At 33.9% G+C, this 26,969-nt stretch overlaps 1 protein-coding gene across 1 annotated transcript in view; it reads right to left on the bottom strand.

Annotated features, from left to right (window-relative positions):
- The window catches only part of UBA6 (ubiquitin like modifier activating enzyme 6), a 78,402-nt gene that overhangs the window by 26,324 nt on the left and 25,109 nt on the right, over positions 1-26,969 (bottom strand). Inside the window, exons 5-15 of the mRNA XM_028506011.2 lie at positions 23,345-23,439; positions 22,485-22,596; positions 17,673-17,753; positions 16,129-16,251; positions 14,181-14,304; positions 9,908-10,011; positions 8,349-8,411; positions 7,494-7,570; positions 6,842-6,908; positions 1,557-1,700; positions 131-198 (exon numbers count right to left, since the gene is read on the bottom strand). Of these exons, the coding sequence (XP_028361812.1) occupies positions 131-198; positions 1,557-1,700; positions 6,842-6,908; positions 7,494-7,570; positions 8,349-8,411; positions 9,908-10,011; positions 14,181-14,304; positions 16,129-16,251; positions 17,673-17,753; positions 22,485-22,596; positions 23,345-23,439 (1,058 nt within the window). The remainder of the gene's footprint in view (positions 1-130; positions 199-1,556; positions 1,701-6,841; positions 6,909-7,493; positions 7,571-8,348; positions 8,412-9,907; positions 10,012-14,180; positions 14,305-16,128; positions 16,252-17,672; positions 17,754-22,484; positions 22,597-23,344; positions 23,440-26,969) is intronic.

A 26,969-nucleotide genomic window follows, 5' to 3' on the forward strand; every position in this document is an offset into this window, starting at 1 on the left:
CAGAAATGAATGAGTTAGGTTTCAGAAAAGATATTTAAAACAACTGCATGTTTAAACAAAAGCTCTCTTAATCCAGTTGCCTCTTACAAATATACAAATAAGAAAAAAGCAACAGAAATTCCAATATTACCGTGGAAGAAACTCTTCACGTTCAGGTTTGCTTAGGTATTCAACAATATCTGCTGCTTCAATGTATAACTTAAAATAGAAGATAAAAAATACAACTTACTATGTATAAAATTTAAATAACTAGAAAAAAATACCTCTCTTCTATAATTATTTATAATTAAGGAAAATAAAATTAAAAATACCAATTTAGAATAGATTAAAACTATAATTGTTTTGAATACGATATGCATATACATTCTTTTATTAAAACAATAATTAAATCTGAAGGCTTTGCTAAAAGATATAATTTGATTCATGTCATTTAGCCATCTTAAAGATGTTTGTTTTACAAACAAAAGGCAACTTCACCTCCAAATCTATTTTTATAACTACACAAAAGCTCTTGAAGCCCCATTCAAATATAGCTTCTTCTGAATAAGTAATGAAGAGACCAAAGTTTTGCCACCACAAAATATGTATTTTGGGAAATTGGTTTTAAGCTGGTTAAGACATGAAATACTCAGAAAGAACCTTTGACCCTCTCCCTTTACCTGACTAAAGAAATTCAGATAGAAAAACCTGCTGAAAGGAAGGGACCTTAGCAACATGAACCAAATGTGGCAGCCAGGTAGAAGTCTAGCAAAGCCTGTTTGCTGAACTTCCCTCTGTCTCCTACTGTTTCTGGGTGGCCCAGAAAGATTTTGTTTACCACATGTTTGCTCTTTCTCATCTATAAACTGCCTGCTTTCCCTTTGAAATCGCAGACCTCTGCCTCCCTCTCCTTTGTCCAGATGTCATGTAAACCTCAACTACCCATGACTCTTTAGGGTTTCATATTCTTATGACACCTCCACATGTACATCCTTAATAAACTTTGGACATATTCTCCTATTAATCTGACTCATGTAAATTTGGTTATTAGGTCAGCAAAAAGAACTTGGAAGATGAGAGAAAACTTATTTTTTGTATATCCACAGTAATTTGATTACTCTATATTTATTTTCCAGCTTCGGTATATTATACACCACTCATACTTAGATACGCTAAGTATCTAAGTATAGATACTTAGATGCCAAAATTGGATGATGCCAAATTTGGATGATGCCAAAAATTCCACAGAACAAGATTTCTGAGAACCCATGAATGAGAACTTCATAATATAAGAGATATAACTAAGTATAAGGATAGAAAATTCATTCCTTCACTCTCACAAATGAGGTAAATACATCTTAGAATGCAACTCTGGGTTACAAGCCCAACAGCTTCAGTACAAGATCATACTAGTTTCAAGTACAGAATTAAGTTTTGGAGGCATATCACATCTCTCTCATGCATCAAAACATACTTTAAGGTTGCTTTTGCATTAACGCTAAAATGCATAAGACATTCATTACATAGATATATAGTTCAACCTTAAATATAAAAAAATATTAAAATCCAGAACTAACCCACTGGCACAAAGGAGAAAACTTTCCTGTCACTGCTTTCAATACTTCCTGGCTGGCAACTCCTCCTACTGCTGCTGCAAGTGGGGCTAAGTAGCCTTGCGAAGTCCAAGAAAGCCAACGCACAATGTCAGCATCTACTTCAGGCTGAAACATAGGCCATGAAAGACAACAATGTTAAGAGTATTCACATAGTACATTCAAAATTTCAATGACTTAATTGAAGTTCTGTCTTCTTTTTCTCTTCCTATTTTTCAATATTAGTAACCTTAATCTTAACCTTAAGATTCAAGTTCAGCTCAATTAATCTCCTGAAATCCTATGCAAAATAGTACTTGTGCATTGAGGGGGGAAGAGGAAAGGCTTTTACTACATTCTCAGAGATGTCTGTAATACAAAAAAGAGGTTAATATCTACTCACTATTCCACCCACTCCGTTTTGATTTTCTGTGTATCATTACTTTTCAACTATTTAACACTCAACTCAACTCAGATTATAATTTCATTTAACCATTTCATTGTACCATTTGAATACATACACTGGTGGTAGTGATAATATTAAAAACAAAAATGAGAATGTTAACAGAAGCCTTAGGATGACAATGGCTTAAATCTGAATTTCCCCACACAATCTCCAGAAGACACATACATATCCACGAGAGTTTCAGCATTACTAGGAAACAGAGAATATTATGACCTTCAAGTTACCTGTAAATAGAAAAACAGACACTTCTCCAAGGAGGACATATAGAGGGCCCACAGGCACATAAAAAATGCTCAATATTACTATCCATCAGAGAGATGTAAATTAAAACCACAATGAGATACCACTTCACACGGGTGAGAATGCCATCATTAACAAATCAACAAACAAGTACTGGCAAGGCCGTGGAGAAAAGGAACCCTAGTGCACTGTTGGTGGGAATGCAGAATGGTTTAGCCACTGTGGAAAACAGTCCAGAATTTCCTCTAAAAACTAAAAATGGAACTGCCTTTCGATCCAGTGATTTTGCTGCTGGGATTATACCCTAAAAATCCTGAAACATTAATTCAAAAGGACCTATGCACCCCAATGTTCACAGTAGCACAATTTACAATAGTCAAGTGCTAGAAACAGCCTAAATGCCCATGAGTAAATGAGTGGATCAAAAAAACTGTGTTACATTTACACAATGGAATACTAAGCAGCAGAAAGAAAGAACTCCTACCCTTCACAATAGCATGAATGGAACTGGAGAGTTTTATGCTAAGTGAAATAAGCCAGGTGATGAAAGACAAATACTGTATGATTTCACTTATAAGTGGACCCTAATCAATGAAACAAACAAATGAGCAAAACAAAACCAGAGACATAGAAATAAAGAACAAACTGACAGTGACCAGGGGGGAGGAATAAGGGGAATAACAGGGGAAAGAATGGGCAAGGAACATGAATAGAGGACAGGGGCACTGACAATGGGATGGGGGGTATGGACAGGAAAGAGCAACAGGGAAAAAGGTGAGGCAACTGTAACTGAACAACAACGAAAAAAAAAAAGAAAGAAGAGAAGAGAAGAGAAGAGAAGAGAAGAGAAGAGAAGAGAAAGTAAAGGGAAAGGAAAGGGAAAGGAAAGGAAAGGGAAAGGAAAGGGCTACAGGAAAGGGAAAGGAAAGGGAAGGGAAAGGGGTCCCTTTCCCTTCCCTTCCCTTCCCCTTCTCTTCCCCTTCCCTTCCCTTCCCCTTCCTTTCCCTTCCCTTCCCCTCCCCCCCTTCCCCTCCCTGCTGGAAAAAAGAAAAGAAAAAACCAAATACCAAACTCCAAGAGAACTATTTCTGGACTTCATATTGCTGCAAATCTGCCTGCACAGAATAACTACAGAAGAGAATGAAAGGCTTAACAGTGATGAAGCAGTTGAAATAATCCTTAGAAAACAGAAGTTCTCACAGAGTATGCAAAATAAACTGAACATGTATAAAATCTAAGACCTCAGCAACGGCTATGGTGAAAGAACTTCTCTGGGAGAAAGTGATATAAATAGAAAGGGGGAGACATCCTTTGACAGAGGAGGCTAAAGAAGGAAGAGGAAAAGTTAAGCATTTGGCAGAAATCAAAGAGATCCACAGACAAACCAACTCATATACCTAACTCCCTACAAAAACACTATCACAAAGAAATTCCTTCTTGTATCCTAAGAGAAGAGGGGTTCTAGAAGTAGAAATCTAAAAAGTACCCCTAATCCTTACCCTGACCAAAAATAAGCAGAAAAACCAGTTTACCATAACAAGCTAATGTAATAAGGAAACAAAATCAAAACACTTCAGCTGGTGAAAATTTCTCTGCCAAACCAACTACAAGGTGGAGGAAATTTTATTTGGTGATTGCATATCCTTAACCAGCACTTGGAGATGTGGGATAACAAACACAAAATACTCCACCTTGAATCAGAAATTTAATAAGAAGAAAAATAATCCATTTTATCCCCCAAAGGAGATATAAATAAATTAAAAGAAAAAAACCCTGCTACTATGTATCAAAATAGTTCATGTATAGCTGGAAAAATTGACTGAACAATCAACCGTAAGTCATATATAGAAAAATATATACAGGGCCTAAATGCAAAAGACCACATTACTTATAAGAATAAGAAAACTAAGCTGACATCATATTTCTCAAGAGTAAGATACAATGAAAGGTATTACTGAAGAAAGAGCCTAGAACTTTATATTCACCCCAGCCGTCTTTCAAGTATGAAAGCTACAGGAAAAATTTAAAATATATAAACTGTAAAGAATACTATAGTTCTGAACTCTTTCTGAGAAATATACTACAGACCAAAACTGATTTTAAGATATAGTATGAAGCAAGAATAAATCAAAATGGGATGGTAGTAGCAAAAGAATAGAAACAACCAATGGAAGAGAACAGTGAGTTCAGATATAGCCATACATACAGATGGTCAATAAATTGTTGGTACTGGTGCTATTAAAAATGAATAGGGAAAGAACTGTCCTTTCAACAAATGGGCTATAATTACTGTATATTCATATACAAAAAGTTATATATGATCTATACCTGTCAAGGTATAAAAAAATGAACTCACAAACTACAAAACTGTATATAATGAATCCAAAATACAGTCATGTACACCTGAGTTATACTTTGCATGGTATAAAAAATGAATTCACAAAACTATAAAACTTTTAGAAGCACAGAAGAAAAAGCTTTGTGACCCTGGGTTTTTTTTTAAAAAAAACCACAAATCACAAAAAAAATGAAAATAAAAACAACCTTTTGAAAGGATGTAATAAAGTGAAAATATAATGCACAAGCTGAAAAACAGTATTTGTAAAAGAAAGGACTGATATCCAGAATGTATAAACCTCTCAATTAAAAAAGAAAGACTACCCAATTAAAAACAGACAAATTTGAAAAAACAGTTTATCAAGGAGATATGAATGACAAATAAGAATATGGAAAGATACTCAAATTCACAGCCATTAATAAATGCAAATTAAAATGACAATCATACCAATGCACATACTTTAAAATAGCTAAAATCAAACAGATAATAAGATAATACAGTTATGGATAGAATGTAGAGCAACTCAAACTCATACATTTCTGGTGGAAATGCTAAATGGTACAGCTACTCCATAAAAAAATTTGGCAGTTTTATATAATTAAATGATATATCTATTATATGACTCTGTAATACATCATTAGGTGTTCACCAAAGGGAAATGAAAACATGTCCACACCAAAATCAGTACGCACATGTTTGTAGCGGCTTTATTTATAACTACCCGAACGGGAAACAACTCAAAAAGGTCTACCAACTGGTGCAGAGACAAACTAGTATGTCTATACAATGGAATGCTGCTCAGCAATAAAATGAAATAAACATGCAACAGTGCAGATAAAATTCAAATTTGTTATATTCAGTAAAAGAAGCCAGACTTAAAATGGTGCATTTATATGACATTTTGGAAAAGGCAAAACTATAGTGGTTGCTATGTTTGATTATTTAAAAAAGGTAAGTATTGGCATTATAGAAACATTTTATATCTTGATTGTCATGGTAGATACATGACTGGACACTCTGAATTGTGTAAAGATGTATTAATTATATTTAGAATCTTATATAAGTAACTGTACACCTAAAAAGGGTGAAATTTAAGTTTTATCTCAATAAATCTGATAAATCCCCAATCAGATCCCTCCTTTTCATCACAGATTTCAATGATTACTTCTACCTTTCATACATTTTTAACTTAATAGTTTTTGGCTATTTTTATTATACTTTTAAATTATATGTATTGGGATAACATTGGTTAATAACATTATATCAACTTCAAGTGTACAACTTTATAATATGATATCTGTACACTCATTTATGTGCTTCCCAACCTGAAGTCTGGTCTCCTTCCTCCTGTCTCCTTATTTGATCCTTTATCCTCTTCATCCCCTCCCCACACCTCTCCATTCTGGTAACCACCATTCTGTTGTCTATACCTAGGATTCCATTTTTGTGTTTGTTTATGTTTGCTCATTTGTTGCTTTTTGCTTTATATCCCACATGTGAGTGAAATCATACAGTTCTTGACCTTTTATACATTTTTCTAACCACTAAATATGCAATAAGAGGTCTTTCACTTACAGCTAGTAATTTACTCTCAGTACATTTATTATTTTCTTCTTTTGTTTTAATTACATAAAATGAGATATTAAAACTTTCATTTCTCCTTCATTTTTATAAAATAAGAACACCACAATTTTCAAATAATCACATAAACATTGCTATGTTTATTTCTGCTCAAATAGAAGCTGGCAGATAGGCACTGTCACTGTAACATGGAAAACCACTTTCTAGGTTATAAGTCCACACATGACATGCAAAATGCGATGAAGAGATATGAATATATAATTTACAAAAGATGATTTATAGGAAAGCCGATGACTTTACATAGTGAGTCTCAGAGGGTTAACAAACCAAGTAAATCAGAAGAGGTAGTACTAACACTAAAAACATAGCTGCAGTGGCAAATTCTATTACTATGTGCCACATACAGTTATTTCTAAGTACTTTACAAAATCAAATTACCTCATGTTAACAACCCCCTTACAACCCCCAATAACCCCCTTAGGTTAGCCACATTTTATATATTTATAAATTAAAACAGATCAAAATCAAGTAACTTGTCTATTGTCAGTAAGTAGCAAAGCTGTGATCTGAAGAATAAGAAAAAATTAATATATAAAACATTTATATGTTACACATTTTTTGACAGCCATAACTTTGAATAGTTACCTTCTCTTCCAAGGTTTCACTTATAGATGTTGCTAATTTCAACAGCTCTTCTGAATCTTTTTGGCATCTAAGATTCAAAACAAAGCACCCCAAATTCAATTTTCTCAATTATAATAAGTAATAGGTCATATTAAAATCTAAAATTTATGAAGTATGTAAAAAAATATACAATTTTGCCAACAGGTAGGAGTATAAAGTGTTTTGATGACTTGAATACTGGCTTTTACATATATTATTACTTCAAAATCATGCTCATATAAGGACAGTACATAAATAAGATTTAGTTTTAAATATATAAGGCAAAAACCCTTTGTAACAGTATTTCTGACTTAATAGGCTAGAAGTTATAAATATTACATAGTGGATTCATAATTCAGTTATCCTAAGATTTTTTATTTTAAAAGTAATAGCTTTTGAAGAATTCAAAATGGGAAAATTCTTATTTAATATAATTCCAATTTTAGAAATTAATCTCTCCACTCCCACCAGAAAAAAGACCAGGAATTGTAATAAATGCTCATATAGTTTGGGTTATCTACTGGTGTTGCAATTATTAAGAGGCTTAGTTTCTTTAAAAATTTTTTAATCTATAATTTCTGAAATACTGTTTTCATAATAAAGAAAAAAAGTTATTTCAAACACAGAACATTACCCTATATTAGGCTTGCGTCTGTAGTTCTCCCGAAACTGGTCCAGTGCAAGCATAGCTGTGTGAATCTGCAAAGGTGCCTGTTTAGAATATTAAAAACCGGTCAATGTGGTATGTGCTAGGCACTGTGCTATGCTTTAAAAATATTATTTACTTTAACTGTTACAATAAAGAAGTTAGCTTAATCCTACTATTATTTCTATCTAATATAGGAGGAAGCTGAATCTTAGAGCTTCTTAGAGAAGTTAAATGACTTGATTTCAAGACAATAAAGCAATACTGAAGCAATAAATCTAAGTCTCAATCCCAGGTACTATGACCAGTTTTTACTAGGCTATCTCTATGAAACTTAGAGTAATAATAACTAAACAGCTACAAAACATTTGTACAAGGTCACTTACTTCTTTTTTCCTAATCAACTTTTACGAATTTGGAAACTGTTAATATAACTCTTTCCTTATCACAAATACATTCACCAATACAAAACTATACCCAGTGATTTATAAAAACAATAAATGCTTCCAAGTTTTTTGGGAGAAAGTTATTATATGAAACTCCATTTTTCAGAAAATCTTTTAATAATATCACCTTTCCATAAATTACTGAAAATGTCTTTTAACTATTAAAGCTAACATATCATTAGCAAACTTTCTCCTATTATTCTAATATTTTCCATGATATAAATTTCTGTTTTTAATCCTTGGGAGTCAACTTTATATATGTGAATATAACCTTTATCAAGAAAATCTTACAGAAAGGTATATACATGGTTACCCCATTTTAACTTCATAATCTCTGTTACCAATCCCAACCCCCCACTCAGCTGCCTCTTTTAAAACCTCTGGAGTGTTTGTTTACCTCAGGTTTGCCAAAATCTGCAATAAGGCACTTTGGATGTTTTATCTGCTTCTCCAATGATTCCTAATATAAAGAAAACAAAACATTACTCTACTGCAAGTGAGTGATTACTTCACAAAATATACTTAGCACTAAAAGCAATGGATCTTTCCAAAAGGCCTGAAATAAATATGTCGGGCTACTAAGTTTTCTTTTTTTTTTTTAAGTACTATTAAGAATAATTTATTCACTAATCCATTGAACCAACATTGATTGAGCTACTAGGCACAAATCAATTAAGTAGTACACAGAGTGGTTTGTTACTAAATAAAAATCTACTTTCCACTGGAATGCTGACATGCCACCACCTTGACCAGAAGCCTGGGCTACTAAGTTTTAACTTAGTATAAAATAGCTACCATTCTTCCTGATACTCCTTGTGTTATTACCACACTTTATTTTTTGTTAAATGTAATTAGAAGACTTGAGCTGCATGATAAATTTGGGAAGAAATGGTAAGAACATCTGTATACTTAAAGAAAATCTATAGTTTTAGTTGAAAAGTTACCATATTTTTCTGGTATCACATTATTAAGACTTGCTATGCCTGACAAGATTAACATACTCAAAGTAAAATTTTCTGCATGGAGCTAAAAACACATAAGGACAAAACAAAAACAAAAACAAAAAAACAGAAAACAAACAAAAACAAACCAAAGAATCAACCAATCAATCAAATGAACAAAAACCCAAGAAACAAACTCCACCCAACGCCCACACGATCTGAAATTTACTTGAAGCATAAACTATCTAATTAAAAATCGGGGATGGGGCAAGAGGAAGTAAGACAGGGACAGATTTGACTAGTGGTAGTTATTTTAATGTTATTTTGTGCTAACTTTGGCTTGAACAAAACCTTGTAGATGACTATAGTTAATAATTATTTTGGAAAAGAAAAGGTAATCAAATTAAAACCTTGAGAACTTTCAAGAAAAAAAAAGAGATGTACTAGATTATACTGAAAAAATGGGCTAAAGATTTAAGTACAAAAAGACTCCTACGTTCCTTGATGCAAGTAGCTTCTACATTTTCTCTATTGTTATTTACATATTCCTTTCAGTGCTAGTTAACAAGAATTACTTTGTTTTTCCATCATATACATTGTTTCTTAAAATTGAAAATGCTACAATTAAAAGAATGTTCCTTTTACTTTAAAAATATGAGTGAATAATAAAATATACAGTTTCAATGCTTATTATATCTTTCAAAAATACAGATTTCATCTTTTGTCTCAGGAAGTAGTTTTAAGAAATATGATTGACTATGATGATTCAAAAGTATAGTTTTTTTAAGGTAATTTATATACCCTAATTATATGCATATGGTATTCTACTATAAAGTTTTTGTTGATAACAGTCTATTTCCTTAGCTTGATCCAATTTTTCTCAAAGTAGGTACATATAAAAAATTACAATCTGTTCAGGCTTTAAATTAACTGCCTGGTTAACTATTTTATTTTTTTCTCTTCTGCCATTCTTTTATAGATATCTACATTTTTCTAAGCAGACAAAAATACTTACAAAGTAAAATGTTTTAGGCGTCTTAACTTGGACAGCTATGCCTCCATGTAAATAAGGTTCCAGTTCTGTAGTATCGCCAATGCTAAAAGAAAATGGTGATACCACTAAAAGAAAAAAAAGGGAAGAAAGCCATTATTTACTCACATGGGTATTTAAATTTGAAGATTTATCATCAAGATGTTAATTTCCCCAAATACACAAAATTAAGAAGATCACATTATAAATCTTTTTTTTGGGGGGGGCAGGGAGGAGGTATAGGAGTGGGCAGAAGTGTGAAGAGCTAGACAAATTATTTTCCAATGTGAATTTAAGGACCTAAAAATGGCCAAGAAAATTCAAAGGGGAAAATAGTAATGATAAGTGCTTTGTGTATGTGTGTGTGTGCGTGTGTTCAATAAATTATTACCCAAGGACATGCTTATTGACCTTAGAGGAAGGGAGAGAGTGAAAGAGGGGGAGAGAAACATCCTCTCATACCCTCCCCAACAATGGAATGAACCTGTAATCTAGGCATGTGCCCTGACTGGGAGTCAAACCTGAGACTTTTCGGTTTATGGGACAATACTCCAACCAACTGAGCCACACTAGCAAGGGTGAGATATTTTATTCCTGTACTAAATCTCAATAATTAATACTGGTACTAATTACATATAATAATAATTAGTGTAGTGTGGTATTAGCTCATGGATAGACAGACAAATGTTATAAATTAGAGAGTTCAGAAATAGTCTCACAAGTAAGGTGGCACCTCAAACCACTGAGGAAATATATTCTACAATATATTCTTGGAAAAAATGCCACCTGGGAAATTATCTATTCCAAATAGGTAAAAGTTTTAATTATTGAAGAGGATGTCAAAAATAAGATAGAAGCACGGGAGAAAAATTTCTTTAAAACTCTGCACTGAGAAAGGCTTTTCTAATTATGACTCAAAATAAAAATAAAAAAAAATTTAAATTTGATATTATACACACACAGTAAAAACCAATCAAATATCAGTCAAAGGCAAAATAACAAAGTCAAATACCAAACTAGAAAAAATATTTGCAATTTATTTAAAGCCCGACCTGCCCCCCGCCCCCCCGCAAATATGCTCCATAATTTAGGAGTTCTAAGAAATAATCAACAACTCAACATGGAAAAGGGTGAAGGATAGGTGGTTCACATTAAAGAGCAAATAGCCCTAAAACTTAAGAAAATACACTTAATCTCATTCATTATGTGTAAAATGCAAATTAAAATTATATCATGATACAATTCATTCATAGCATGAAATACTATATTGCCATAAAAGAAAATTTAAAGAAAAAAACAAAATGAATGTTCTACAATTATTGATGTGAAAAGATAATGTAGCTTTTTTTTAGTGTAAAGGTAGAGGGTAGATTTGTGATATGATATACTGTATGTGAAAGAGTGTAAGGGAAGTCTAGAACAAGACATAATGAACTAAGGATCAGCGAACGGGTGAGAACTGAGTGGGAGTCACTGACAGGCAGAAAAGTTTCCACTGTAAACATGTGGCCTTTATTGTTTTTGAACAATTCCCTTGTTAAAAAAAAATAAATCAAATAAACAGTGAGCCTTTTCTCCCCACAGCCTTATTCTGACGGGGGGAGGTCCCAGAAAACCCTGGAATTATCTTCAGGAGGGCAGGCCCCTTGCAGCACAGGGTTTTCCCATTCAGGTGAGTGTTCTGGGAACCCATCTGTATTGGTATACCAGCTGGCATTGTTGTGAGAGGCTGCATTTGGCTTCAGTGAGTTTTTCTGAATTTTTCTGAAGACTTTTTCAACCCATTTCCCCATTTCATCATGGGTGCACCTGCCCATACTGCGCTGAGTGTTTAGCAGTTTTTGACCAAAAGTAGCATGACCCCCATCCCATGCCCCACCCTCCCTATTCACCCCATCGTGCTCTGAGCAACTTTTTTTGTTTGCCCAGGGGAAAAAAGTCCTCAAAAGGAAACACTTTCTTAATGTGGAAGAGTTGAAACAAACAAAAAAAAATGGTAGTAGTGGCAGAAGCACTAAAAGGCATCAAAATAGACAAGTTCAAAAACTGTTTTGAGCAGTGGAAAATATATCTCCATAGGTGTATTGCATCAAATAGAGAATACTTTGAAAGTTACTTAAGTTTAAACATGTAAGAATATACAATTTTTATGAAAAAATTCTGTTTTGGGGGTCCCACCTTATATAAGCAAAGAAAGATCAGCAGTAAAAATCAAACTTAGCTGCTGTTACCTTTGGAGAGGGGAGAAGGCCTAAAATAGTACTCAGTTTAAACTTTACTTATAGATACACATACACATATATATCTAGAATAAGCATACATTATTTTAGTTATTTAAAAATGTTTTTCAAATAACAGAAAATTAGATCAATAAGTACCAATTAATAAATGTTAAAAAAAGTTTCATAAACAGCTATTCTATTTAAATATTCCATCTTGGCCCTAAAAATTTTTAGAACAAAATGTGGGTTTTGTTTATTTGCACTCCTTGATATCCAGTGGTTCCTCCTTTCATCATATTTTGCCATGTATAATGTGCTCCTGTGTATAATGCGCACCCACATTTTTGGCTCAAATATTCATCAAAAAAAAAAAAAAAAAAAAAAAGAATCTTCCGTTTAATTCAATTTTTTATTTATTTATATTTAGAAAAAAACTGGTTATCATATTCCAGGGTATTATTTTGTATATGGATATGATTATTGCTTTCTAGGGTTATACTTTTAATGCATACGTATAAATAAAAGAATTAAAAATGCTGATACAGATAAGAATTAGTACTATCCATGTAATGAAAATTGTTATTTTTCCCCCCAAAATTTGGGCAAAAGATTGAGGGTAGGGAAAGTAGTGGCAGGAAAATGGAGACAACTGTACTTGAACAACAGTAAAAAAATAAATTATTTATTATGGGTAATATAAAAAAATTGGGGCAAAAAAGTGCACATCATACATGGCAGCATGCGGTATATTTATCAGCAAGAGTCTGATCCGCCATCACAATCCACTATGGCTGGACCTCAGAATAATGAATGATAATCCTAAATGATTAGCTGGGTCATTATTTGCAAAAACAGACACAAATCCTTTAATCAATGATGTGAACCTGTAGTTTATATATTTAGATACAGACTTGGAAACAAAATCTAATAGTTTTGTTACCAAAGATGCTTAAATACACACCCAAAGTTGTTTTTCTATAAAGAGTTCGTAACAGGGATTGATTTTTCCTCTCCTAAGATCCATTTTGTAGTCATTGAAAGAAAAAAAAAAAGTAATCCATTTACCAGTCTATACACTAATCACATAATTATACTTTCAATGCCCTACAGATAAAACTGAATCATTCTCAGCTGAACACATACAAAACTGCCTTCTTTGAATTACAGGATATCTAGCAATATCTTTAACTCTTAAATGTGACTGCAGGAAAATCACAAACTGTGTAGATTAACACTGCTATAAATTCATTATCTTCAACTTTGAATGGACCCTAAATAATGCCTGATAATCCTGCTATTTTAAAAAATGTTTACTCTTCTCAAATCTCTTGTCTTGTCACCTTTACCCTCTACTGGGCAATGATCTCATCTTACTCCAATAAAAAAAAAGATTCCTCCTATTTCTTGCCAACAAACCCACAAACTTGCCTGCAGTAACATCCATTCATTTCTTTTATCCAAGCAACTGAATGAAAACCTGTACCTCCACTTGAATATTTCATTGCCACCATACTCCAGAAGCATAAACTGTACTATCTTTTCTCCAAAACCTGCTCCCTTTCTTGTATTTCTTAAGTGAATTTTGGCTTACCCACCACAAGATATATGACACGTCAAGTTTCTTCCTAAATATCTTAGGACTCTTGCTATCTCAACTCCCACTGCCAGCCTGCTACAGTCTTTCAGTTCCATGAACTCTGGCTTGCCTCTTACTGTTTGTCTCTGCGTACAAAATCTTTTCGCCACCTTCCTAAGCCAATGCAACCTTCAAGTTTTAATCAAGACACCTTGTCTGTACTACTGAGACCCAAAAAGGGTAGGTTTCCTCACTAAGTTTAGAGTTCCTGGAATGCCTATCATACCATCACTGCTTAATGTTAGCATCTCCTCACTTAGATTGAATGTTTTAAGGCCAAGAACTGGATCACATCTGTGTGAGCTGATGTTGTATTCTCAACGCTAAGTATAGTGTCTGAACTATAAATGTGCAGAATAATGAGTAAGCATAAATGAATTAATAAAACATGTCAACTTACCAGTTATTTGTTGTATAGATCCATTTAAGCCTGTCATTCCATTAATTTCTCGAAATTTTAAGAATTGCCCTGTCACAAGTTTGTGAGGATGATTTTCAAGGCAAGTTACAATGCCAGGATTAGCCTAAAATATAAGAGTAATCTACTAACAAACAAGTTCATATATTACTTTTTCATACAAATGCCAAACCTCATGCAAAAAGTACCACGTAATCATAAAATTCTCAAAACCCCTCAAAATTCTAACCCATTCTTCTTCTCCCTTAGTAAAAGCCAGCCTTTAAAGAACTGTCACAAAATAGTGATCAACTTATTATTTTATTATACATGTTTAAAATATAATTTCTATGCTTGGGGAGAAAAGAGATTCCACAGGACTTAAAATATTTCATAGATTCAAGGATCCTTGGACTTATTAAAAAAAAACCTCAAAGTTATTGAATGTAACTTTTAAAGTCATGATATAAGAAACTGTGCAGAAAAGATGAGAGTGTTTAACTTTGAAGATTAAAAAAAGTAAGAAAGGAGGATGGAGATTTAAAATTGGGGAACTAGTAGTTTAAAGCTTGCACAACCCTTTAAAACAAAGAAATACTGTGTAACACAGCCAGCTTCTCAGGATAAAAATAGAAACAAATTAGCTTATCTCACCAAAGAGTATGAATGAGACAGGTCAAAGGCCCAGATATTTCTTAATTGCATATAATCCCATATACTGCTTGACTAAGGTGATAATAATTTAATCTACATGAAATGTAATAGAATTATCACTCTCTCTCTCTCTCAATAATTATGTAGATTCTAAAAGTTCTCTTGCTGCCTAATGATTTGAATGAGAATAAAATTATGATCACAAATATGTAGATAAAATTAATGTAATGTGGGGTTGCTAATATCTCAAGAACAGAATTCAAAAGGAATTTATTAAGGAGAAACAACTCCTTGCAGAAACGTTAAATAGGTACATTCATGAAATTTTCTAATTCTTTATGGAGAACTTTCATATTTTCTGCACTATTCAACAAAATTCCAGTGCAATACAGTGATCCATATTCTCCCCTGGAGCTTATTCTAACTATATAATATTGTAAGGGACAAACTAAAAACAACTACAGAAAGTAAAAGGTTGAATATAAACCAGTCTGTAGGCAGAGAGATACACAGAATTTTAAAATGAATTATCCTTAAATAAAGGCAAAATTACATTGGGTTTAAAAATAAAGCATAGAGTGAAGCACAAATACTATTAAATATATGATGTCAATCACTTATATTGGCTTCTTTTGAGCACTTAATGGAAATTGCTTATAAAAAGTGCAAAGTTAATGATTTAGGCTAAAAAGAACGAGTGTAAGTGGATCATAGTGATTTTCCAATTTTTGGGGGGAATAAAAAATTAAGCTGACCTGATATCAAAGACTTTTTGATTTGAAGATTAATTAATTCTTAGAATGCTTTTCCTCCTCCAAATAATGTTTTAGACATGTAACAGCTTTTGTCTATGATGACTTCAGTGTGCTCTTCCTCAAACAACAGTGTTGGGCCAGGTAATTTATTACACAGTACATCTATGATCTGATACTACATCTATGATTTGACACAATATGCAATTCAGCAAACACTGAATCACAGTTTATGACCCATGGTAACATGACATAGAATAAAATTAAAATATATAAAATAAGCAAATACTGATCTACCAATTATTAAATAATGTTAGAAAGAATCAGGAATACTCTTTTAGTAGTCTAACTTAAATTTTCCTTCAATATAATGCAATCAAGAAATCAACAAAATATTCCCTCATGAATTACTTTAAAATCTTGTAAAACAACTGAAAAATAGTGCACATTCAAGTATTTTTTAATGCTGCCTTTAAAAATTATATTCACATCAACTTAAAAAATCAATTCTATACATATACAGTAGCATACGTATATAATCATACTTGCGTTATATTTGAAATGAAGATTTCTTTTGGTTCTTCTCCCGTTGTATCTAAAACTTCAAATTCATCACCAAAATCACAAAACAGCTGTGACCAAATTCCATGTATATCTGTACTGATGAACTGTAAGATGATAAAAACAAGTTTAAGCTTATCGATTCATATACAGAAAAAACACTCAGCCCAACTATCTTAAGCCCTTTAGACATTTTCACTTATAATTAAGTATATCATTGGGGGTATAGAGTAAAACATGAATAGGATAAATTATTTGTCTGTAAATTGGTTTAGGAATCAAGGACTTTAGTATTTGGAACTAGATATCTAATGTTACAAAATTAGAGGCAACATCAGTACATCATCATTATACATTCTGATTCTTAAATAAAATTCCTACCTTGCCCTAAAAGTCAAGCACAATTTGTAAGAAACAGGTACCTTGGTTTAATGGTGTGGCAGTGAAGTTTTGTTTTTTATTTGTAAAAGAATGAAGTGTCTATTCACCAAAAAGAGAACAGAGGTAAAGCTGAGGGTGGAGTCAAGGGAAAAGGGGCTGAGGAACTGACAGTGTGTACCAACATCACGAAAGGTGAAAATGAGATTCTTAAATTGAATTATAAATGTGTTATTGGAGGTGATTTTTATTACACATATACTCTTCTCCATTCTAAATCTGTAAAGAAATTGTTTTCATGTTTTGTTATTTTTAGTTTTTGATACTATCTTACTTGACCAGGTACTGCCTTTACTATCAAAATAGGTACATATAGCAATATTTATGAGACATAAAATGGAGAACTTTGTTTTAAAGTTTAAAAGCTCAAACTTGAGGGACAATTTCTTTCTTTTCAAAACAACTTTAATAATATAAATATAGGTATCAACAACAGAAACAAAGATTTGTTTATAAACTACCATAATTATTTTATAAAACTTCTGTATCCTGTTATAAGTTTACTGACCATTCTATGTCTTACTCATCTACTTAATTTAAATTTTGAATCAGACCACAAACATTCTATGAAGTATAAATATGCTATGTAATACCCCAATCCAAAATTTTTCAGCATATCCATTTAAAACATTATGATTATGGCTTAGTGCCATAATCATGGTTGGACATCCCTGTAAGTATACCATCCCTATTGAAGGTACTTTTTACAAATTGTATGTTCTATTCACTAATGTATTCCTAGTGTCTAAAATTGTATATACTCAATGAATACCTGTTAAAAGAACCAAGGTACCTTTTAAAAGCCACAATCATGCCATTATTTAAAGTTAGATGATGAATTCAATATTTATCATCCTTTCTATGTCTAAGTTTCATTCTTCTTTAGCTTTGGCAATCTGCCCATAAACAAAATTTAGACCTTGGTTTTAAAAATATAACAAAATTGATACCAAAATTAAAGAGAAAAATATTATTGTGATTGCCATCATATAAAAGGAGTTTCTTATATAACCCACTGAAAAGCTAGAAATTCTGATAGTGAAAGTATTCTTCCTTTGGTTAACTAGTCATTATTAAGTGATTCCATTACCTTAATTGGAGGGCACTGAGAACGGCAAAAGTTGTTGATTTTCTTCTGCAATGGAAGTTTGACCTCAGTCAATACTACACACTGTTGAGGAAAAAAAGACAAGAAATTAAAGACTAGAGAATATACAATTACTTTGGTAATGTAAAATTTCTAAATCAGAAGCATTTCAGTTTGCATCACAGTAAAAATACATTGTTTTTCTTGTAAAAAATTACTATCCTATTGTATCCCATTCTAAGGTTAATATTTTCAGAGGTATGGAACAACGAAAGTAAAAATAACATAGTCGGGGAAAACTTACATTAAATTTAATTATCATCAGAGACTTCACAATTAGAAGTAAACCTTAACTTCCTATGTGGTATTTATGCACTCCAAATGGCTGGAGATTTTTTGTCTGTTACTGCCATAAAAATACTAACCTAGTCACCAGAATATTAATTTAATGCTAGCTTAAAGGGGTAATAATAACACTTTTAAAGAGATATATTAGTTGGCTTAGCTTGGTTTTACTTCAGAGATTCAACAGATTCACAATATAACTACTTTTGCTTTATCACAGTTTCATTAGCAAAACCACCACGTTCTGTATAAATACCAAAATATAATTTTCAATGCTTACTTTTTTTTTCATTACTCTGTGAGACAAGCAGAGAAAGGTCTATAATCAGATTTTATCATAAATTAAATGACTGATTTATCATTTGACTATCAAGTGGCAAAAGCAGAGCTAGACTCTTAGTCCAGAGCTTTCCTTGCTGCTGGTTTTTATGACTTGCCTAACTTGGTTTTACTACAAATATCTAGGTATTAATTCAGTTTTATTTATCTAGATCAGTATAAGGAATGCTTCCTGAAAGGAGATGTTTCTCCACAGGTCTCATTTTTTATACATCTTATCAGGTATACCATAAACGCAAGGTTCTGAACATTTTTTACTTGTACTGTTTCTCAGGATAGTATTTGTCTCATGCAACTTAAGGAACTGAGGTAAAGTCTCCCTCTGGGAAAAAGAAACAAGCTTGTTGACTGCTTGCAATAAAACAGTAAGTCCAAGCTCAGTATCGCTGTCCCCTAAAGGAACCTGCTGTATGTGCCCTCTGCAGTTCACTAGTGGGATTTGGGGGAAGGCAAGAGGAAACAAGGCAAATACAATGCTCATATTTCTTACCATGCTCTGACTAGTAAAGTCTGTAAGTCTGTAACCCAAGAATCTTACGTATTTTACCAGCATTCATCGGGTAATAATGGGTTGACTAAGCTTGTAAATAGGATAAAATCAAGTTCTAACCAAGTACATACTGAATCTAATTTGTTTCACCAATGCCACAAAATTCTCAACAAGAATTTACTTGAATGATGCCTTTTCCTTATGTTCTCCTTTGAGAAATCTAATCTCATACATTGGCCTTTTCATTCAAGCTCTTAATTTTACTTTTTTCAAGTTTTGTTATTTCTGGGAACAGTAATCTTAACAATTTCCTTACTTCTGTCTTTCAATTCACTAATTTCTACTCCAGCTGTATCTATCCACAGTTTAACCTACTCAATGAGGTTTAATTTTTAAAACTATACTTTCATTTCTAATTTGGTTCTTTCATCACATCTGCCTGATTATTTTCAACAGTATCTTATTTTAACTTTACTTAATCACTTTTTTTTAAGATTTAGCTAGTTTGAACATCTATATTTTACAATGTCTATTTGATAATTCTATTATTTAAAATTCTTGGAGGTTCAGTTCTCATTTGTTACATCCACTGACTCTTAATCATGCTGAAGTGCTTTTTACTGTCTTGTTATTCTGCACTGTGAATTCATTTCCAAAGGGGTTTAAAATTGGAAGATACTGTGGCCTTGTTGAGGGTATATACCTCTAAATCTATTTAGTTTTGATTTTTGTGTGCTATTCTGGGAGACCATCAGCTTAGTACTACAACACTTTCTTTGTTAAGTTCTCAGCTTGGGGAATTTTAGTACAAACATTTAGAAAGGTGATCTCCAAACTTGTGAGAGGGTAGGCCCATGGTTATGAATTCCCCGGGGAAGATTTTTATTTTTCATCAAGCACTCGAGGAAATAAACAAGCCTCTAGTTCTGATGGGCAAAGATCGTTCTCATCTACCCTATTCTCTGAGGGTATACCATTCTCAAGTTCCAGCTCTAAAAAAAAGAGGGTAGGTCTCAATTTCATTCGTTATCTCATACAGACCTATGTTGTATCTTCTCTTTCTGTATTATCATTAATTCCTAAGAAATGTGGTTCCCGAGACAGGCAACCACTGTCCCTGAAAGTGACCAGACAATTCACTGGTCTTCTTTCAGCTACCTATTCCTTTTTGGTCTCTGAACAGTTCCCTTATATTATTTTTGAGCTCAGATGGTCATTTAAAAGGTAGTTTATTAGGCAATTCTATTGAAGGAAGTTTATTAAGCATCCTTGTAGCAGGATGGATTTGATATGACGTGATTACAATAAGAAATACCAATTTTAATCATCATCCAATATTCCTGGCACATAGCTCCTAAAACTCTTATAATTTCCTATGTAAGAGCTATAGGGGCTTATTTTGTCCCACATCTTGAAATAGCTGAAGAGTGATAAAGGTGAAACAAATGCCTTTTAAAAATTCTCCTATTTTATTGATTTTAGAAAGAGGGGGAAATGGGGAGCAGGGCCCAGGAGACAAACATTAATTTGTTGTCCCACTTACTTATGCATTCATTTGTTGCTTCTTGTATGTGCCCTGACCTGAGATTGACTGGCAACCTGGGAGTATCAAGATAATGCTCTAACCAATTAAGCTACCCAGCCAGGACCACAGACATCTTTTGTTATTCACAATATGCCCCTTTCAGCCACATGTGAGTTGGTGTTATTGAGGTGACTTTGAAAAGCCCCTAAGGATCGGGGCTGGTTGCCAGGGACAGAACTTTCAAGTCCTATCCCTCAGACCTCTTTGTAGGGGACAGGGGCTGGAGATTAATCACTAATGGGCAATGATCTAATCGTTTGTGTTTGTACAATGAAGCCTCCATAAAAATCCCTGAAATAGTGGATCACAGAGCTTTTCAGTTGAACATGGGGAGGTGCTGGGAAGGTGACATACCTATAGAGGACATGGAAGCTCTGTATCCCTTTCCCCATACCTTGCCCTGTGCATGCCTGTCACCTGGTTGTTCCTGAGTTATGGCTTTTTATAACTTTAGTAAGTAGACTATTTTCCTCAGTTCTTTGAGCAATGTTGGCAAGTTAATTGAACCAGAGTGGGACAAAGGGGGTGGCTGTTGGAACCTCTGACTTATGGCTAGCCCTCAAAAACATAGGTAACCACCTGGACTTCTGACTGGCATAAGAAAGGGGAAGGGGGGGTGTTCTTGAGGGACTGAGCCCTTACCCTGTGGGGTCTGACACTATCTTCTCCAGGTAGTTTCAGAACTGTTAAAAGAGAAAAAGCACAAGCCCCAAATGGTATCATTTGTGCTAAAAGCCCATGATACCAAACCTAGAATACCTAATCTAACTGCAATTTCAAGCACTCCCAGGAACATTATTTTAATCAACCAGCATCAGAAACATAATCTGTCAAGTGGGGCCTCTCCATGCCCCGACAGAAAAAGGAAATATGCATTATAAAAACCCCTCCCTCTTCTTCCCCCAAAGAAAAGATGTCCAGGTTTGAAAATAATCATTTTTTTTTCTCTTTTAAGCCTTACAGGCACTTTATTGGCTCATATAGTTAAAAAAATGAAAGGTGTACTGGCTTCAGTAGTTTCACATAGAATCTATTTTCTTTCTCTGTCTTAACTTCAGCTTCATCTTAACACTACTTTTCTTTTGCTAACAGTTTTTTTGCCCCACCCTTTTTCCTATGAAAACCTTCCATTTTGTATGACTCTTCAGACCATTCTTCTAGTTCCGAGATGCTGTCTGATTCATGAATCACTTAATAGAGCCAACTAGATCAATCTTCAAATTTACTCAGATGAATTTTATTTAACAGAATTGAATTAAAATTGCAGGACACCAAGCTATGTGTCCCTGTTGCAGAATTGTTTGTTATGGGGGAAAAACAGACACACATATGGTCACACCAGAGCCTGAATGAAATATTAAGAGTAGAGGAGAAAAGAAACACAGGAGTGTGTTTTCCTAGACAACTGGTAACATCATAATTTAAAAACGGGGAAATTCAGGATCAATCTAGTTATTTCTAGAATATCCACAGTGCTAAGAATTTTTGTTATTTAAGTTTATGTAAGGTAGATCCACATTTTTTTACTTTTCTGTAATCAAATTATACATCACCTTTTACCCATGGTCTTAGGAAGAGAAGAGTGTACTTGTACTCTCCAGCTCCCTGACTTTAGGCTTGACCATGTGACTTGCTTTGGCTAATGTATTATTAATGGAAGTAACACAAACAGAGGCTTGACATATGCTTGGATGGTTGGGCTTGCCCCTTTGCTTTCTGCTACTGCCATGAGACCATGTCCTAAGTAGCCTCCTGGTCCTAGAAGAGAGGCACATGGAGCAAAACCCAGACTCTGGAGTTCAAGTTTAGCCTAGAACAGCTGAACATTATGCACATTACTGTGAAAATAGCTGACTGATATAATTGTTTTGTCAGAGGTTCATAGGCCCTTTGCCTAAAACAAAGTATTTAAAAGACATTATTCTAAAGGAAGTCCTCTGTCCTGAAATTTTTTGTTCTGCTCAAGAGACTAAGTTAAATTACTTATATCACATTAATACTTAATGACTTGCCTTGAAATCTGTCAATAACATGTAATATAAAATGGATCACTGACCTGGTATTTATCTAAGAAGGAAAGATCTGTGGTTTCATTTAAAGGAACAGAAGATGATGTGACATGAACGTATGGATTTAGTTCTGCAATATGTTGAAGAACAGCTTCAGCCCTAGGGGGTGGAAAAAAAAGACCCTTAGTATTCTTTTGTTCTATATATTCCATCTCTCAAACTTAGAAAGCTGGACGTCAGAGAAATCTGAATGCTACAAAATTTCCATGGATATTTAATAAACTAGAAGAAGAAAGAAGCTGAGACTTACTCATATTTATAGATAACTACACAATCTTGCGAATAAGCATATTGTTGTATTTCTAGTAAGACACAATCTCAAAGTATACACTTATAATTTCAAGTACCCAACTTTTAAGTCTTCAGCAATAATAAAGACCTCCTTTAACAATCTTAAAAGAAATTCATCCCTAGGTAGCAATGTGAATGTCTTAAAAATTTGACAAATATAAGTAACTGAATAAGTATATGTCAATACTTACTGATAGTAGTGTGACTTTATAGTGATGAGTCAAACAACTATGCCTGAACTAGTATTCTGGAAACAGATAGCATGCTAAGTAATTGCAAGAACAACAACAAAAAATCCTATGACAATATATCAGCCCTGACTGGTGTAGCTCAGTGGACTGAGCACAAGCCTGTGAACCAAAGGGTTACCAGTTCGATTCCTAGTTAGGGCACATGCCTGAGTTGCAGGCCAGATCCCTAGTAGGGGATGCATAAGAGGCAACCATACATTGATGTTTTTCTCCCTCTCTTTCTCCCTCCCTTCCCTTCTCTCTAAAAATAAATAAATAAAATCTTAAAAAAACACACACAAAACATCAAAACATCTTATCTTCACCTGTTTCTTTTATTAACAACATCATTTTGACAGAGAAAGAAGTTGGTTCCTAGATCCCATGCTTGGCATTTTTCTACATCATGAATTGTAAGTCCCTACAAAAAAGAAGAAAATATCTGTTAAATTCAAGAATAAAACAAGGATGTTCACTATTGCCACCACTATTTACATTACATTAAAATACTGCCCTGTGTACTTAGACAACAGAATGTAATTAAAGGTCTAAGAATTAGAAAGAATGTAATTAGGTCCACTTATAGATGAAATAACTATACACATCTGGAAACTCAGGAAAGTTAATGAAGAAACTACTTCGAAGAGTAAGATAATTTAAATTTAGGAAAAGTAGTCTGTTATATAAATCAACATACAAAAATTTAAAAAACAACATAAGCAAACATTTCCAAATGTTCGATGTTTAAAGAAAGATAACTAGAAAAAATGTTGTAGCTTGGAGAGTTCTGGCCAAGATGAAGGCATAGGTAGAAACCCTTCATTTCCTCACACAACCAAAAGGAGGATAACAACCAATCTAAAGTCAATAAACAACCAGAAAATCAAACTGCATGGAACTCTGACAACCATGGAATTAAAGGAAGAGTCAAACAGAACAACCAGATCAGTAAGGCAGAGAGAACCCTCTGTGAGGCAGCAGTCTGCGCAGGTGGGGCTGACTTAAGGGGTTTTCCTCTGAGATTCAGAGCTGGCTGTGGACTGCTGCAGTAGGAGTAACTCCCAGTCTCACAGGAGAGTCTGTTGGAAAGTGGGCTAGAGATGAGCAGGGGAGCTGCATTGTTCCCTCTCTGGCCCCTCCCCCACAGACAGCACTGCAGCACAGCAAGGAGGGTTGCCCTGCCCTGGTGAATACCTAAGGCCTCACTCCCTTACAACTTACAGGTGACCCAAATGAAGAAATATGGCCAAAATGAAAGAACAGAGTAAAACTTCTGAAAGAGAGCTAACCAATGAGGAGATAGCCAACCTATCTGATGGAGAATTTAAAGCCTTGGTAATCAAAATGCTCACAGAACTGATTAAGCTTGGTCAAAAAATGAAAGATACCCAAAATTAAATAAAGCAAAATATTCTGGGAACCAACAGTGACAGGAAGGAAGACAATGATACTCAGGACTCAAAGCAACAATATGGAACAAAAGGAAGAAATAAACATCCAACTGAAATAGAATGAAGAAACAAGAATTCAAAAAAGTGAAGAGAGACTTTCGAATCTCTGGGACAACTTGAAATATTTCAATATTTGAATTATAGGGGTGCCAGAAGGAGAAAAACAGTAGGAAACTGAAAACTTATTTGAACAAATAATGAAGGAAAACTTGCCCAATTTGGCAAGGGAAATAGACTTCCAGGAGGTCCAGGAAGCCCAGAGAGTCCCAAAGAAGTTGGACCCAAAGAGGAACACACCAAGGCACACCATCATTAAGTTACCCAAGATTAAAGACAGAGAGAGAATCTTAAAAGCAGCAAGAGGAAAGGAAAGAGTTACCTACAAAGGAGTGCTCATAAGGCTATCAGCTGATTTCTTAAAAGAAACCTTGCAGGCAAGAAGGGGCTGGAAAGAAGTATTCCAAGTCATGAAAAGCAAGGACCTACATCCAAGATTACTCTCTCCAGCAAAGCTATCATTTAGAATGGAAGGGCAGATAAAGTGCATCCCAAATAAGGTCAAGTTAAAGGAGTTTACCATCACTAAGCCCTTATTATATGAAACATTAAAGGGACTTATCTAAGAAAAAGAAGATAAAAAATATGAACAGTAAAATGACAACAAACTCACAACTATTGACAAATGAACCTAAAAAAAAGAAAGAAAGAAAAACAATGAAAGCAAAAACTAAGCGAACAACTAGAACAGGAAAAGATTCAGAGAAATGTAGATCACATGGAGGGTTTTCAGTAGGGAGGGGAAGAATGGGGGAAAAGGTACAGGGAATAAGAAGCCTAACTGGAGGGCATAAAATAGACAGGGGGAGGTTAAGAACAGTATAGGAAACAGAAACCAAAGGACTTATATGTACAACCCATGGACACAAACTAAGCGTGGGGGGATGCTGGAGGGTTGAGGGGTTCAGGTTGTGGGGGGATAAGGGGGAAGAAGTTAGGAAAAATGTAATAGCATAATCAATAAAATATACTTTAAAAAGAAAAGGAGTTTAGATTTTATACTATAGCAATTACAGAGCTTTAATTTTTAAAAAATTTTAAATTTTGTTTTGTTGATGCATAGTTGTCCCAATTTTTCCCCCCTTGCTGCCGCCTTCCACCCAGCAGGCCCAATATAGAGCCTTTAAAAGTTAGATCTTTCAATAAATATTTGTTAACCAAATAAAAAAAAATTTTTGTAGCTTGTATTACAAGCCTATTTGTAATAGCAAGTTCACTGGCTACTGTTGGGGGTTGATAAATGACTGATCTGAAAACATAATAAAAGGGGGAAAATCAAATTATTTATCCTATTTTTCATACATATGTACACTTTAGTGGAACCAAATACATAATTAATAAAAAACTTTCTGAAATATTACTGTAATAAAGTGAACTAAAAATGACAGAATTAGAATTATCACTGCCCCAATGAAGTAATGAATCTAGACAATAATCTTTAATAGCAGATAATAACCACAAAAAGAGAAACAATAGAATATTATCACTTTCTGATGAGAGAACATAGTATCACCTGTGAAGTAGTGGTGCCACCAGAATCAAATAGGAATCTGATTGTCTGAATATATGAAGGGGACCCCCGCAAAGAACTGGAATTTATTAAAAAAGTGTGTATTTGTTCTTACATATTTAAACTTCGGTCACCTTCAAAGTACTCTCCATTTGATGCAATACACCTATCAAGACGTTTTTTCCACTGCTCAAAACTGTTTTTGAACTTGCCAATTTTCATGCCTTTTAGTGCTTCTACCATTTTTCTTTTGTTTCACCTGTTCCACATAGGGAAAATGTTTCCCTGTGAGGACTTTTTTCATCCAGGTAAACAAGGAAAAGTCGCTCAGAGCAAGATCGGGTGCAAAGGAAGAGTGGGGCACAGAGGTCATGCCATTTTTGGTCAAAAACTGCTGAACACTCAGTGTGGTGTGCTCATAAATCACCCATCATGAAATGGGCAAATGCATTTTAAAGTATCTAAAAAAAAATTCACTGAAGCTGAATGTAGCCTCTTACAACAAAGCCCACTGGTACACCGATACAGATGGGTTCCTGAAACACTCAGCTACCTGGTAAACCCTGTCCTACAAAGGGGCCTGCCCTCCAGAAGATAATCCCAGGGTTTTTGGCTCCCCCCTTTGTAATTACCAGTTTACAGGAAATATAAAGGTAGAATTACATGTGATAATTAACCTAGTTTCTTTAATAAGTAAATTGCAAGAAAAAAATCAAGGGAGGGAAATCTATAGATTAAAAAAAACAAGTTTAGCAAATGGGCTATACTTCAATCCTGATTAGAACCCCCCCAATTTTTTAAAAAAAATATCATAAGACAATTGGGAAAATCTGAGGTCTAACTAGATATTTGATGATTGTGGCAGGCATGCTTCTAAGATGATCTCAATGATTCTCACTTTCTGGTATTCAGGAGGTTATGTAATTCCCTCCC

Source organism: Phyllostomus discolor, chromosome 1 (assembly GCF_004126475.2).
Source record: "Phyllostomus discolor isolate MPI-MPIP mPhyDis1 chromosome 1, mPhyDis1.pri.v3, whole genome shotgun sequence".
NCBI classification, from domain to species: domain Eukaryota; kingdom Metazoa; phylum Chordata; class Mammalia; order Chiroptera; family Phyllostomidae; genus Phyllostomus; species Phyllostomus discolor.